Source organism: Carassius carassius, chromosome 30 (genome assembly GCF_963082965.1).
Source record: "Carassius carassius chromosome 30, fCarCar2.1, whole genome shotgun sequence".
NCBI lineage: Eukaryota > Metazoa > Chordata > Actinopteri > Cypriniformes > Cyprinidae > Carassius > Carassius carassius.
Window position 1 is genome coordinate 2,068,265 of NC_081784.1, and position 13,431 is coordinate 2,081,695.

At 37.5% G+C, this 13,431-nt stretch overlaps 1 protein-coding gene across 1 annotated transcript in view; it reads right to left on the minus strand.

The window, feature by feature from the left end:
- LOC132110279 (uncharacterized) overlaps positions 1 to 13,431 on the minus strand; it is a 61,049-nt gene that overhangs the window by 23,418 nt on the left and 24,200 nt on the right. Inside the window, exons 11-13 of the mRNA XM_059516850.1 lie at positions 6,960 to 7,069; positions 6,794 to 6,875; positions 5,042 to 5,191 (exon numbers count right to left, since the gene is read on the minus strand). Coding sequence (XP_059372833.1) covers positions 5,042 to 5,191; positions 6,794 to 6,875; positions 6,960 to 7,069 — 342 coding nt within the window. The remainder of the gene's footprint in view (positions 1 to 5,041; positions 5,192 to 6,793; positions 6,876 to 6,959; positions 7,070 to 13,431) is intronic.

Below are 13,431 nucleotides of genomic sequence, written 5' to 3' on the forward strand. Positions count from 1 at the left end.
ACGGGGCATGTTTACCATGGTGTAGCATCTCCTTTTCTTTTCAAAACAGTTTGAAGACGTCTGGGCATTGAGGCTATGAGTTGCTGGAGTTTTGCTGTTGGAATTTGGTCCCATTCTTGCCTTATATAGATTTCCAGCTGCTGAAGAGTTCGTGCTCGTCTTTGACGTATTTTTCGTTTAATGATGCGCCAAATGTTCTCTATAGGTGAAAGATCTGGACTGCAGGCAGGCCAGGTTAGCACCCGGACTCTTCTACGACGAAGCCATGCTGTTGTTATAGCTGCAGTATGTGGTTTTGCATTGTCCTGCTGAAATAAACAAGGCCTTCCCTGAAATAGACGTTGTTTGGAGGGAAGCATATGTTGCTCTAAAACCTTTATATACCTTTCAGCATTCACAGAGCCTTCCAAAACATGCAAGCTGCCCATACCGTATGCACTTATGCACCCCCATACCATCAGAGATGCTGGCTTTTGAACTGAACGCTGATAACATGCTGGAAGGTCTCCCTCCTCTTTAGCCCGGAGGACACGGCGTCCGTCATTTCCAACAAGAATGTCAAATTTGGACTCGTCTGACCATAAAATACTATTCCACTTTGAAATAGTCCATTTTAAATGAGCCTTGGCCCACAGGACACGATGGCGCTTCTGGACCATGTTCACATATGGCTTCCTTTTTGCATGATAGAGCTTTAGTTGGCATCTGCTGATGGCACGGCGGATTGTGTTTACCGACAGTGGTTTCTGAAAGTATTCCTGGGCCCATTTAGTAATGTCATTGACACAATCATGCCGATGAGTGATGCAGTGTCGTCTGAGAGCCCGAAGACCACGGGCATCCAATAAAGGTCTCCGGCCTTGTCCCTTACGCACAGAGATTTCTCCAGTTTCTCTGAATCTTTTGATGATGTTATGCACTGTAGATGATGAGATTTGCAAAGCCTTTGCAATTTGACGTTGAGGAACATTGTTTTTAAAGTTTTCCACAATTTTTTTACGCAGTCTTTCACAGATTGGAGAGCCTCTGCCCATCTTTACTTCTGAGAGACTCTGCTTCTCTAAGACAAAGCTTTTATAGCTAATCATGTTACAGACCTGATATCAATTAACTTAATTAATCACTAGATGTTCTCCCAGCTGAATCTTTTCAAAACTGCTTGCTTTTTTAGCCATTTGTTGCCCCCGTGCCAACTTTTTTGAGACCTGTAGCAGGCATTAAATTTTAAATGAGCTATTAAGTGGATAAAAGTGTAAAATTTCTCAGTTTAAACATTTGCTACGTTATCTATGTTCTATTGTGAATAAAATATTGGCTCATGTGATTTGAAATTCCTTTAGTTTTCATTTTATTAAAATTTAAAAAACGTCCCAACTTTTCCGGAATTCGGGTTGTATATGTCTCAGCGTTACCGTCTGGGCAGAACTATTGTTCCAGCCACCAAAGAAAGATTCGCAAATAACCTGCCTGATCTATCTCAACTGCTATTTGTACGCAAAAATACACATGAATTAGACGAAATTACTGACAACATGGGCACTATTTTCTCTAATACATTAGAAGCTGTTGCCCCCATCAAATTGAAAAAGGTTAGAGAAAAACGTACTGTGCCATGGTATAACAGTAACTCACTCTCTCAAGAAAGTAACTCGTAGTCTTGAACGCAAATGGAGAAAAACTAACTTGGAAGTTTTTAAAATTGCATGGAAAAACAGTATGTCCAGCTATAGACAGGCTCTAAAAACTGCTAGGGCAGAGCATATCCACAAACTCATTGAAAATAACCAAAACAATCCAAGGTTTTTATTTAGCACAGTGGCTAAATTAACAAATTACCAGACGCCACCTGATTCAAATATTCCACCAACGTTAAATAGTAATGACTTTATGAATTTCTTCACTGATAAAATAGATAACATTAGAAATACAATAGCGAATGTAGATTCTACAGCGTCTAACACTTCAGTTTCATCCATCGCACCCAAAGATAAACTGCAGTGCTTTACAAATATAGGACATGAAGAGCTAAATAAACTTATCACTGTATCTAAACCAACAACATGTTTATTAGATCCTGTACCCACTAAATTACTAAAAGAGCTGTTACCTGTAGCTGAAGAACCGCTTCTCAATATCATTAACTCGTCGTTATCTTTAGGTCACGTCCCAAAACCATTCAAGCTGGCGGTTATCAAGCCTCTTATTAAGAAACCAAAACTAGTTCCTAGTGTACTGGCAAATTATAGGCCTATTTCAAATCTTCCATTTATGTCTAAAATTTTAGAAAAAGTTGTGTCTGCTCAATTGAGCACCTTCCTGCATAAAAATGATCTGTATGAAGAATTTCAGTCAGGTTTCAGGCCCCACCATAGCACAGAAACTGCACTTGTTAAAATTACAAATGACCTGCTTCTTGCGTCAGATCAAGGCTGCATCTCATTTCTAGTCTTACTTGATCTTAGTGCTGCGTTCCACACCATAGATCATGACATACTCAAAGATCGATTACAAAACTATACAGGTATTCAAGGGCAAGCTCTAAGATGGTTTAGATCCTACCTGTCCGATCGCTACCATTTTGTTTACTTAAATGGGGTGTCATCTCATTTATCATCAGTAAAATATGGAGTGCCACAAGGATCCGTCCTAGGTCCCCTTCTATTTTCAATATACATGTTGCCCCTTGGTAATATTATTAGAAAATACGGAATTAGCTTCCACTGTTATGCTGATGATACTCAGCTATATATCTCAACGAGACCAGATGAAACTTCCCAATTATCTAAGCTAACAGAGTGTGTTAAAAATGTAAAAGATTGGATGACAAATAATTTTCTCCAATTAAATTCGGATAAGACAGAGATATTAATTATTGGACCAAAAAACACCACACAGAATCTTGTAGATTACAATCTGCAACTAGACGGATGTACTGTTACTTCCTCTACAGTCAGAAATCTGAGTGTTATATTAGACAGCAATTTGTCTTTTGAAAATCATATTTCCAATGTTACAAAAACTGCATTCTTCCATCTTAGAAACATTGCCAAGCTACGAAACATGTTATCTGTTTCTGATGCAGAAAAGCTAGTTCATGCATTTATGACCTCTAGACTGGACTATTGTAATGCACTTCTAGGTGGTTGTCCTGCTTCGTCAATAAACAAGCTACAAGTAGTCCAAAATGCAGCAGCTAGAGTCCTTACCAGGTCAAGAAAATATGATCATATTACCCCAATTTTACAGTCTCTGCACTGGCTACCTATTAAGTTCCGTATCTGTTACAAATTATCATTACTTACCTATAAGGCCCTAAATGGTTTAGCTCCTGCGTACCTAACTAGCCTTCTACCACGCTACAACCCATCACGCACCCTAAGGTCACAAAACGCTGGACTTTTGGTAGTTCCTAGGATAGCAAAGTCCACTAAAGGAGGTAGAGCTTTTTCACATTTGACTCCCAAACTCTGGAATAGCCTTCCTGATAATGTTCGGGTTCAGACACACTCCCTCTGTTTAAATCTAGATTAAAAACGCATCTCTTTCGCCAAGCATACGAATAATGTATCTCTTAAATTGTGAGTGTAGTTGCATCTGCATTTTTATTCTTTAGCTTGGGTTAAACTAATTTTACTTTGTTGGATCAGCAGCTATGCTAATGATGTCTCTATTTTGTTTCTATGTTTTGCCACGGGATTTACATCTAACTCCAGTCTGGATCCAGAACACCTGAGAAGAGATGATGCTGACCCTCAGAGGACCCCAGATGATCCTAACCTTGAATCAACAACAGAACTAAATAATTATTGCTACATGTGTGACTGCATCATATAATTACTATTAATTAAAATATTGATAGTTCATCATCTAGCTGACTACGTCTTGTATTATTATTATTATTTTTATTTTTCTAAAATCCTGTCAAACGTGCACAAACTACTAGCTACTACTAAATATTGTAGAAACATAATTTTCTGTAAAGTTGCTTTGTAACGATTTGTATTGTAAAAAGCGCTATACAAATAAACTTGAATTGAATTGAATTGAATATCTAATTTGTATAATATTTATTTTAAGTCTAATTTCCAATTAATATAAATAAGTGTAATTTTAATAATAGTAATTTTCATTATGGTTAAGAATTATATGTTTTATTTACATGATATAATTTTTTTATAATATTTATCAGAATAATATACATTTTATATCATTGTTATAATAAATTATATTTGCATGTATGTGTGTACCGTATATATTAGTTAATATAAATATAATTGATATAAATAAAATTAATGCTAATTCAATAAAAAATATATTTGTATTAAGTCTAATGAATATTAAACAAAGTATGATTTGAAAAAGTTATTTTATTATTAATGAGCATTAATAATGATTATAAAATTTGTTCATTATAATTAATTTTATAATATTTATCAGTAGCAGCATTTAATATACAAAAACACTTTTCAGTTTAGGCTACAGCATCAATCCCGAAGACATACATTAAGACAAAATACTACAACAAAATATGGCCAAAACCACCACAAAATAAAATTAAAAACACTATTTTATGTAATTAAATCAAAACATATCAAATGACTCACTCTTTTGAATCAGCTCACTGAAACGAACCATCCACCAACCATTTGCTTCAATTTATCAAACTCACACAATATCTCACTGATAAGCAGAAAGAAAAATCATAAAATACACAACTTCATTGCTTTAATTTAATTATGATTTAAACTAGAAAATTAAAAAAAAAATTAAAATTTGAGGATTTATTCTTAATAAAATGTAGCATGCAGTAAAGAATAGCTGCACTACATTTCTACTTGTTGGAAAAAATAGCTGCTTCTAAACTTTATTTATTTAATTTTTTTACACAACAACTGAAGTCAAGTTTAACCACTTCAGCTGTTATTTTGATTTTTTGAGAATTAGGCATATGCAATATTGGACCCACCGGTGGGTCCCCAGAGTTGATGTGGTTAATTTCCAGAAATTTCATTACCAAACCGTAAAGCCAGTGAACACTGACCTTCTTGACCAGCTCTATCCTGGCTCTGTTGGACAGGATATCCTGTTCCAGTGAGGCCTGACACCTCTTGGCTGCTTCGAAACCATTCGGCCCGGCCAAACTGCAGATCTGAGTGGCCTTCGCAACGCTGTCTTTGAGCCAGGAGAGAGTCTGTGGAGAATACAAAGAGAACAGTTTGACATTAGCACTAACACAACACTCTAATAAACAAAATACAAACAACACAAATATGAAACATGCAAATAACATAAATATTTTCACTAGAACTATGTTTAATTATATTTAAGCTATTGAATGAATGCTGATAATATTTATTCTAGGTTTTAGCATATAATAATAATAACAAACGAAGCATTATAATACTAAACAAAGTGTAATTTTAAAAATAGTATTTTTATTGATTATTGTCTATTAATGTATTAAAATACATTCTAATATATATCAGTATAACATGCATTTTTATAATATTGCTATTATCAATCTATCTATACTAGTTTCTACACATATAATTTATATACATAAACCCGATTCTAATTTATTTCAAATTTATCAATTAAATAATATTCATATTTGAAAAGTCTGATTTCTAATTAATATGAATAATATTAAATTAAGTATAATTTTAGTAATAAAAATTAATAATCATTCAATTTCGAGAAAGATATTCGCTTTTATAATATTTATCAGTATAATATAAATGTTGTGTTGTTTTAAATCAATTAGCTATATTAGTTAATATAAACAATTTATATAAAAATATTTGAAGCAAATAAAAAATATTAATGTTATTTTAAGTCTGATTAATATTAAAATATTATTTTAATAAGATTTGTATTATTATTATTGATAATTAATAATGTTTAACTATCATATATGAGTAACAAAATTATAACATTTATTAGATTACATGATTTAAAAAAACAGGAATACATATTTCTAATAGAAAAAGACGAGAGATTCTAAATTTAAGTCTGAGCCTCAGATGTCACGCCCAGGGACCGTTGGCTAAACGTCTGATGCATATGGGACACAAAAGTGGAAACACTTCAGGAGTATTGAAGTCGTCATCGGATTGGTCGATTTCTACAGGATTTCTGGGAGATGTGTGTGTGTCGTGTTTTTTAGCATTCGGAAACAAAGACAAACTCCCTCACAAAAGAAGAAAGCCGTAGTGTTTACAACTGTGACAATGAATGCTTATCAGGATCAACTAAACACTGGAGTTTCAAAAGTATGTGAAATATTTAAAGTTTGAGGCACAGAACGTTTCAGATAGCTTACAGTACGTCCGAGAGGTTTACACACCGTTCTGTTATTATGGCGACATTTTCACTCCTAGAAATGTGATGATGAACGAAATGAACAGTGATTGGTTGTTTGACATGTCAATCAAACAGCTTCATGGGCGGGTCTTGGCCAACTGAAAGCTACCATGAATTCCAGACCTTCGGCCTTCAGTCTGAAGGTCTGGCTACGCGAGACTAAGACCTGGCTGACCTCTGAACCGCTGGCTGCTCGGCACAGACTGGGTTCAGAAGCCGCCGGCTGCGTCTTCAAGCCAGAACAATTCCTGGAAGTCACACACACAAGCTGATCCTCATGCAATTAGCAAAGACCCATCAATCAACCTCTCAGGAGTTTATTCTGGAGCAGTCCGAACTCTCAGAAGAACCGCGGTAAAGCAGCGAAGAGCTTTTCACAGCACAAGCGATGGTGTAAGTCTTGTGTAACGGTGGAGTTATAAATAGGCACCTTGTCTGCAGAAACAGTGAACTTCTGGAGTTGTGTGTGGAGCGATGTGTGGCTGCTGGACTCGGGCCTCGGCACGTTCCCACTGTAAAGCACCACACAGGACTGCTATTTAGCATGCATCTTTAATTTGCATGCATGCAAACATTTTCCGAAGTGAAAATGTCACCTTTCAGTGTGGAGTTTGAGGGTGACATCGCTGGCACAGGCACGCGCTGCGATCTCTCCTGCATCCCGGCTGTCTGAGGGCTTCCCATAGTGCTCGGCGTCTCTCCCGACCTGTGGAGGAAAACAGAAGGTGCGTGTTCATCCAGCAGACACTGATGTGTTTAAGCACCTACAATGGAGCCTTGTATGCTGGTTTAAAACACGGTGGTCTGTCGTGATACTGGTGCGTCACACACTGGCTGGTAAACGGGGCTGGAGGTGCGGACAGTGTGGATGCAATCCCAGACAGAAAGGCAGTCACTTTTTTTTTTTTTGGAAAGCTACAGTGAGCAGCGCTGTTCACATGAGGAAGCCAACATGGGAAAATAATTATTCTGTATAAACGCCGTTATGTCTCGATTAGAAGTTCTCTACTTTTTCATGAACATTACATCAGCTGTGGACAACATAATACTCTAAACTTAATACACAGCACTCGTAAGTATTGAGGAAAAATAATCAGCATTATTTTTATTGATGCTAAGCTATCATTTATTCTAGACTTCTATATTATTATATGTGATGCAAAAATAATTTATATTTATTACAAATATTTGTTTTAAATAAATTCTTTATTTTATTCAGGAGGGATGCCCTAAATTGATAAAAGTGACATTTATAATGTTAAAAACATATATATACACACACAATTTATATTAATACAGTTTATGTAAATTTAATTTAGATTTTTTTAATTAACTCATTGTATTTTAAAAGTCTCATTTCTATTTAATATTAATCATATTAAAATAAGTATCATTTCACTAATAGCCATTTTCATTATTCTTATGGCTAATTTTAATTATTAATATTAAATATCAATTATTATCGATGAAATTTATTTTACAATATTTATCATTATCATATACATTTTATAATATTGCTATTTTAATTACATTATAAATATTAGTTAATATAAAAAATATTAAAATATAATGTATGCAAATTTAAAACATAATAATATTAACATAAAATATTATTATTAAAAAAATATTTTAGGTCTGATTTCTAATTAAGAGAATGTATTATTATTATTATTATTATTATAATTATTTATTAAATTATAATTCTGGAAAATTACGGTTTCTACAAAAATATGAAGCAGCATAACTGTTTTCAACATTGATAATAATAATAAATGTTTTTTGAGCAGCCAATCATCATATTAGAATGATTTCTGAAGATCATGTGACAGTGAAGACTGGAGGAATGATGCTGAAAATACAGCTGTGCATCACAGAAATAAATTATATTTTAATATACATTTACATAAAAAACAGCCATTTTAAATTATAATAATATTTTACATTATTAATGTTTTTACTGCATTTCTGAAATGGTACTATACTTAAAAACTAATTTTTAACCTGCAAAAAGTTTTGTTAACTGACCGGTGTGATGCGTCTTCAAATGAAGGCAAATGGGATCTGAAAGAAATACTTTCAGTGGATAATGATTTAAATTACAAGTTTTTCCTTAAAACAACTTATCATATGGTTTGATATACAGAATAGGTCAAATTAATAATGTAATTATTAAATCAAATTAAATTAAAATTGCCCATCCCATTTATAATGCAAATATAAAATGATTCTATGAATGCTTTAAAAAACAACAACAATGTTTTGACCAGGACAAAGAAAGTGAAAATAATAACTGCAAAATCAAGCAAAACTGCAACAGTGCTGTCTTTCACACGGACAAAACCGTTTTTCATGCAAGGCACCCAGTCGGCTCATTTCTGCTTTTATGGTGGCATATGAATCTGACCTGGCCATTCTCTGATTATGAGCTCAGGATGAATGAGTCAAAGTCTGGGAGAGAGAAACGCGTTATGCTGGAGAGAAAGAAAGAAACAGTCGCATGAGAAAGTGCCATTAGGACAGCACAGCAAATTTACAAGGCCTAATAGCACGTATAAACACGCCACTCAAAGAGTGCAAGCTTCAAGTTTAATCACACAACGGCACGTTATCAGGCTTTTCGTGAGCATCAAGCCTTTGAATAACAATTACATGCTCCGATGTCTCTCCTCCACATGCCTGCTTCAAATCAGTCCAGGCTTTAATCCAAACTCCTGCGCTTTTGCTGCATGATGAAAACCAGTGCCGGCCCTGACCAATGTGCTGCCCTAGGCAAGATTTTACCTGGCGCCCCATGCATCACAGCCCATTTCACCATGTCATTTTGTTCATGATTTAGCATTATATATATATATATATATATATATATATATATATATATATATATATATATATATATACATACACACACACACACATTACAGCAGAACTGTTTCCAACACTCATAATAAATCATCATATTAGAATGATTTCTAAAGGATCATGTGATAGTCCGGATGTCACATGTGACACTGAAGAATGGAGTAATGATGCTGAAAATTCAGCTTTGCATCACAGAAATAAATAATAATTTAAAGTATAATAAATTGAAAACAAATTATTTTAAATTGTAATAATATATCACAATATTACATTTTTTTCTGTATTTTTGATCAAATAAATGCAGGCTTGATGAGCAGAAGAAACTTCTTTCAAAAACATTAAAAATAGTAATGTTTCCAAACTTTTGCTCTGTACTGTATCCCCCCAAAACTGCACAACTGTAGAGTAAAACATTAATAAAAAGGTGATAATAAAAAATGCGTCTTAAAACTGACATGATTGTACAAAATCACAGTCTGGGGACTCAGAACAACTGCTAACATTAAGTTTAAGGTAAAAATAACTGCCACAAAATTATAGTATCTTACTCCTATGCAATAAATTGTTCTTTCACTACATCTCTTTACCTCTGTCTTTATCCTCTTCTCTTCTTTTTGGCACTGTATCTATCGCAGACTATGCTCATTTATAATGTGTCATGTAAATTCGGCCTTCCGTCACAATCAGGAAACTTTCACCGTGTCTAGAACTGGCGCGAGCTGCCAGGCCCGTTTCTACGAGCTGTGTGTTAACAGAAGCAGTGCTGTCTACATTGGATGCGGCGTCGGGAACACTACACAACAAATTACCAACAACTGATCGTGCGCACGCTCTGTTTCTGACGCACTTCAAGCACTCGATGGGCGGGGGAAGATTGAAGAGCCGGACTTTTTTTTTTTTGCTTTATTTGGTAGTATTTCGAAATAATGGTTTTTAAATAGTAGCCTATTATAAAAAAAAATGTAAAAAAAAAAATAAAAAAATTCACTCGTTCACTCATTCTGGCGCCCCTATGGATGAGTGGCACCCTTAGCATTTGCCTATACCGCCTATGCCGCGGGCCGGCACTGATGAAAACTAAGGTACAGTGAATTATGTCACAAAAAAAAGCTCTCAAATGGCTTCATCTGCTCGTTCCCAGCACTGTATTTCATCAGCTCTCTCAGCCTCTTTTAGTGTAAAGTTGTGGAGTGATGTCAGCCAAACACTCTCGAAGCACATATGAAGCTTGTGGCGAGCCATCTGGGAGCCATTAGGCAGAAATACAGGCCTCTTCGTCATGTTTACGTCACGTCACTAAACAAGAAGTCTGGTTATTAACACACACATATACACACACTCACCAACAGATGGATGCGATGCCTCAGTGTGTAAAAATACACAGGTTTAGACCTTGAGCTGAAACAATCTTTAATGAATCCAGGGAAGTTGGTTTTGGTTTGGGTTTTGGGCACTTTATTCGACTAGCTGTACACCAGCTTGACCTATGGAAGCATGTTTCCAACACTGAATAATAATGAAAAAGTTTTTTGCGACTTTTTATCTCACAATTGACTTTTTTTCACAGAATTGCAAGATATAAACTCGCAGTTGCAAGTTATAATGTCAGAATTGCGAGGTATAAACTCGCAATCGCAAGTTAAAAGTCCAATTTTGGGGTGGCGGGGACAAGTTTATATCTCACAATTGCAAGTTAATATCACGCAATTAATAAAAAGTCAGAATTGCGAGATTGTATCAAGCAATTATGAGGGAAAAAAATTGTGAAATATATAGCAATATTATACATTAATATGATGCTGATAAATATTATAAAAACGTATATCATCATATAATAAGTAATTAAAGGATTAATGAGATTAAACAATTTCGTGCTGATCTCCGGAGGCTCAGGAAAGCTTTCAGGTGAGCTGAAGAGGGGGAAAAACCAGCTTTGAAGAAAAAACCGGGACAACCTGAGAGAGCGTATAAAAACCTTACGCCGAGCAGAGTACTACAGGAGAGATCGAAGACAGTGGGCAAAGCAGAGGGAGCAGTTCACCAGGAACCCGTTCGCCTACTTGACTAAGCTCCTGGGGGACAAAAGATCTGGTAAACTTCAGGCATCAAGGGAAGAGGTAGAGAAGTACCTCTCAAGTACACATAGCGATCCAGGAAGGGGCACCGAACTTGAGATCGGAGACACCTTGATGAAACTTGGAGAACCAACTATCAAGTTTGCTGATCAAGAACCCTCATGGAAGGAGGTCAATGACTTCCTCAGAAGGGCAAGGGATGGCTCAGCACTGGGACCCAATCTTGTTTGCAGCTGCAATGAACCTCTTGGTTCAGACAGTGGAAAAGCCTAGAAGAGGTGCAGTTCTGGCAAGCGGGATTCAGCAGGCTCCAGTTAAGGCATTCATGGATGACCTGACTATAACTGCAAGATCATTTCCAGAAGGTCGTGGATTCTGGAAGACCTATGCAAGATTATTGCAGGCGCCAGGATGGAGTTTAAGCCAGCAAAGTCGAGGAGCATTGTGCTGAGAAAAGGACGCGTGCATGAACAGTTTCGCTTCAGGATTGGAGAAGATCTCATCCCCACTGTCAGTGAGAGACCCATTAAGAGCTTGGGAAAATGGTTTAGAGTGGAATTGAATGACCGAGAGAGTGTGAAGGAGATGCTTGGGCAGGCGGAAACTTGGATACGAGCCTTGGATAGGAGTGGGCTACCTGGAAGATTTAAACTCTGGGGCTACCAGCATGGTGTGCTTACAAGATTTCTTTGGCCACTGCTTATGTATGAAGTGCCATTAACAACAGTTGAAGCCTTGGAAAGGAGGATCAACACCTTCCTTCGCAGATGGCTGTCAGTCCCCAAAAGCCTTTATTCAATCAGCCTGTACAGCTCGGGAAGCAACTTACAGTTGCCATTACCATCTGTGGTTGAAGAGTTTAAGGTGGCCAAAGCCCGGCAGCTGATAATGCTTCACGACAGTAAAGATCAATTGGTCCGCAAGGCAGATATCACCATCCACACAGGACGGAAATGGTCAGCAAGCAGGGCTGTGGCAGATGCAGAGGCAAGACTATGCCACAAAGACATCGTGGGGACGGTCAACCAAGGCAGGTTGGGCCTAGGAGTTATAACTAGAGCTAGGCGGAGGGACGCTAATTCTAAAGGTCGCCACAGCTTAGTTCAGGAAGAGCTCCGTATGGTGGAGGAGGAGGGTAGGCAAGCAAGGGCAGCAGGCATGAAAAATCAGGGCAGGTGGACATGTTGGGGCAGTGTCCAAGGAAGATCATTGGTGTGGAGGGATATATGGTGCATGGAAGAGAATAGGATAAAATTCCTCCTGATGTCCTACCAACACCAGTGAATCTCCATCGTTGGGGGCTGGTTGAGAGCCCAAACTGTACATTGTGTGGGAAACTGGCAAGCCTTGAACATGTGTTGTCATCATGTCAAGCTAGCCTGGCTGATGGAAAGTTCAGATGGAGACATGACCAGATACTTGCCGAGCTGGCTACAGGTCTGGAGGAAGAGAGAAGGAAGACCCACAACATCGTGAGGACGATAGTACCCCATATGATCAGGTTTGTTAGAGCGAGGGAGAGCTCCAGAGCAACATCGACTGGCTCAGGAATCCTGACATCCGCTATTGACTGGGACATGAGAGTTGACCTCCGGAGACAGCTCAAGTTTCCAGAAGAGATTATTACCTCAACTCTCAGACCAGACATAGTTCTGTGGTCCAGAGCAACAAAACAGGTGGTGTTGCTGGAACTGACTGTGCCATGGGAGGAGAGGATAGAAGAGGCCCATGAGACAAAGCTTGGGAAGTACCAACCACTCACCCAACAGTGCCAGCAGGTGGGATGGCGGGCATGGAACTTGCCAGTGGAAGTAGGCTGCCGAGGATTTCCTGGGCAGTCACTTTGGAGTGCCTTGTCCAGACTTGGAATAAGAGGTCCCAGCAGGAGAAGGCTTGTGGCGAATATTACAAAAAGAGCAGAGACCGCATCAAGATGGCTGTGGCTGAAGCGCTGTGAGCCATGTAACAGCCCACCGGCTAGTGAGGGAATATAAAAGAGCACTGGCTGTGGAGTTCAAGGGGCTGAGGGGGCTGCCCCAGGACGCTGGGGTTAGCTGTCAAGCCCTCTGGAGGTGTTGTGGGTTAATTGGTGAAACACAGTTGAAGGAGGGTACCCACCTGATGACCCGAAGAA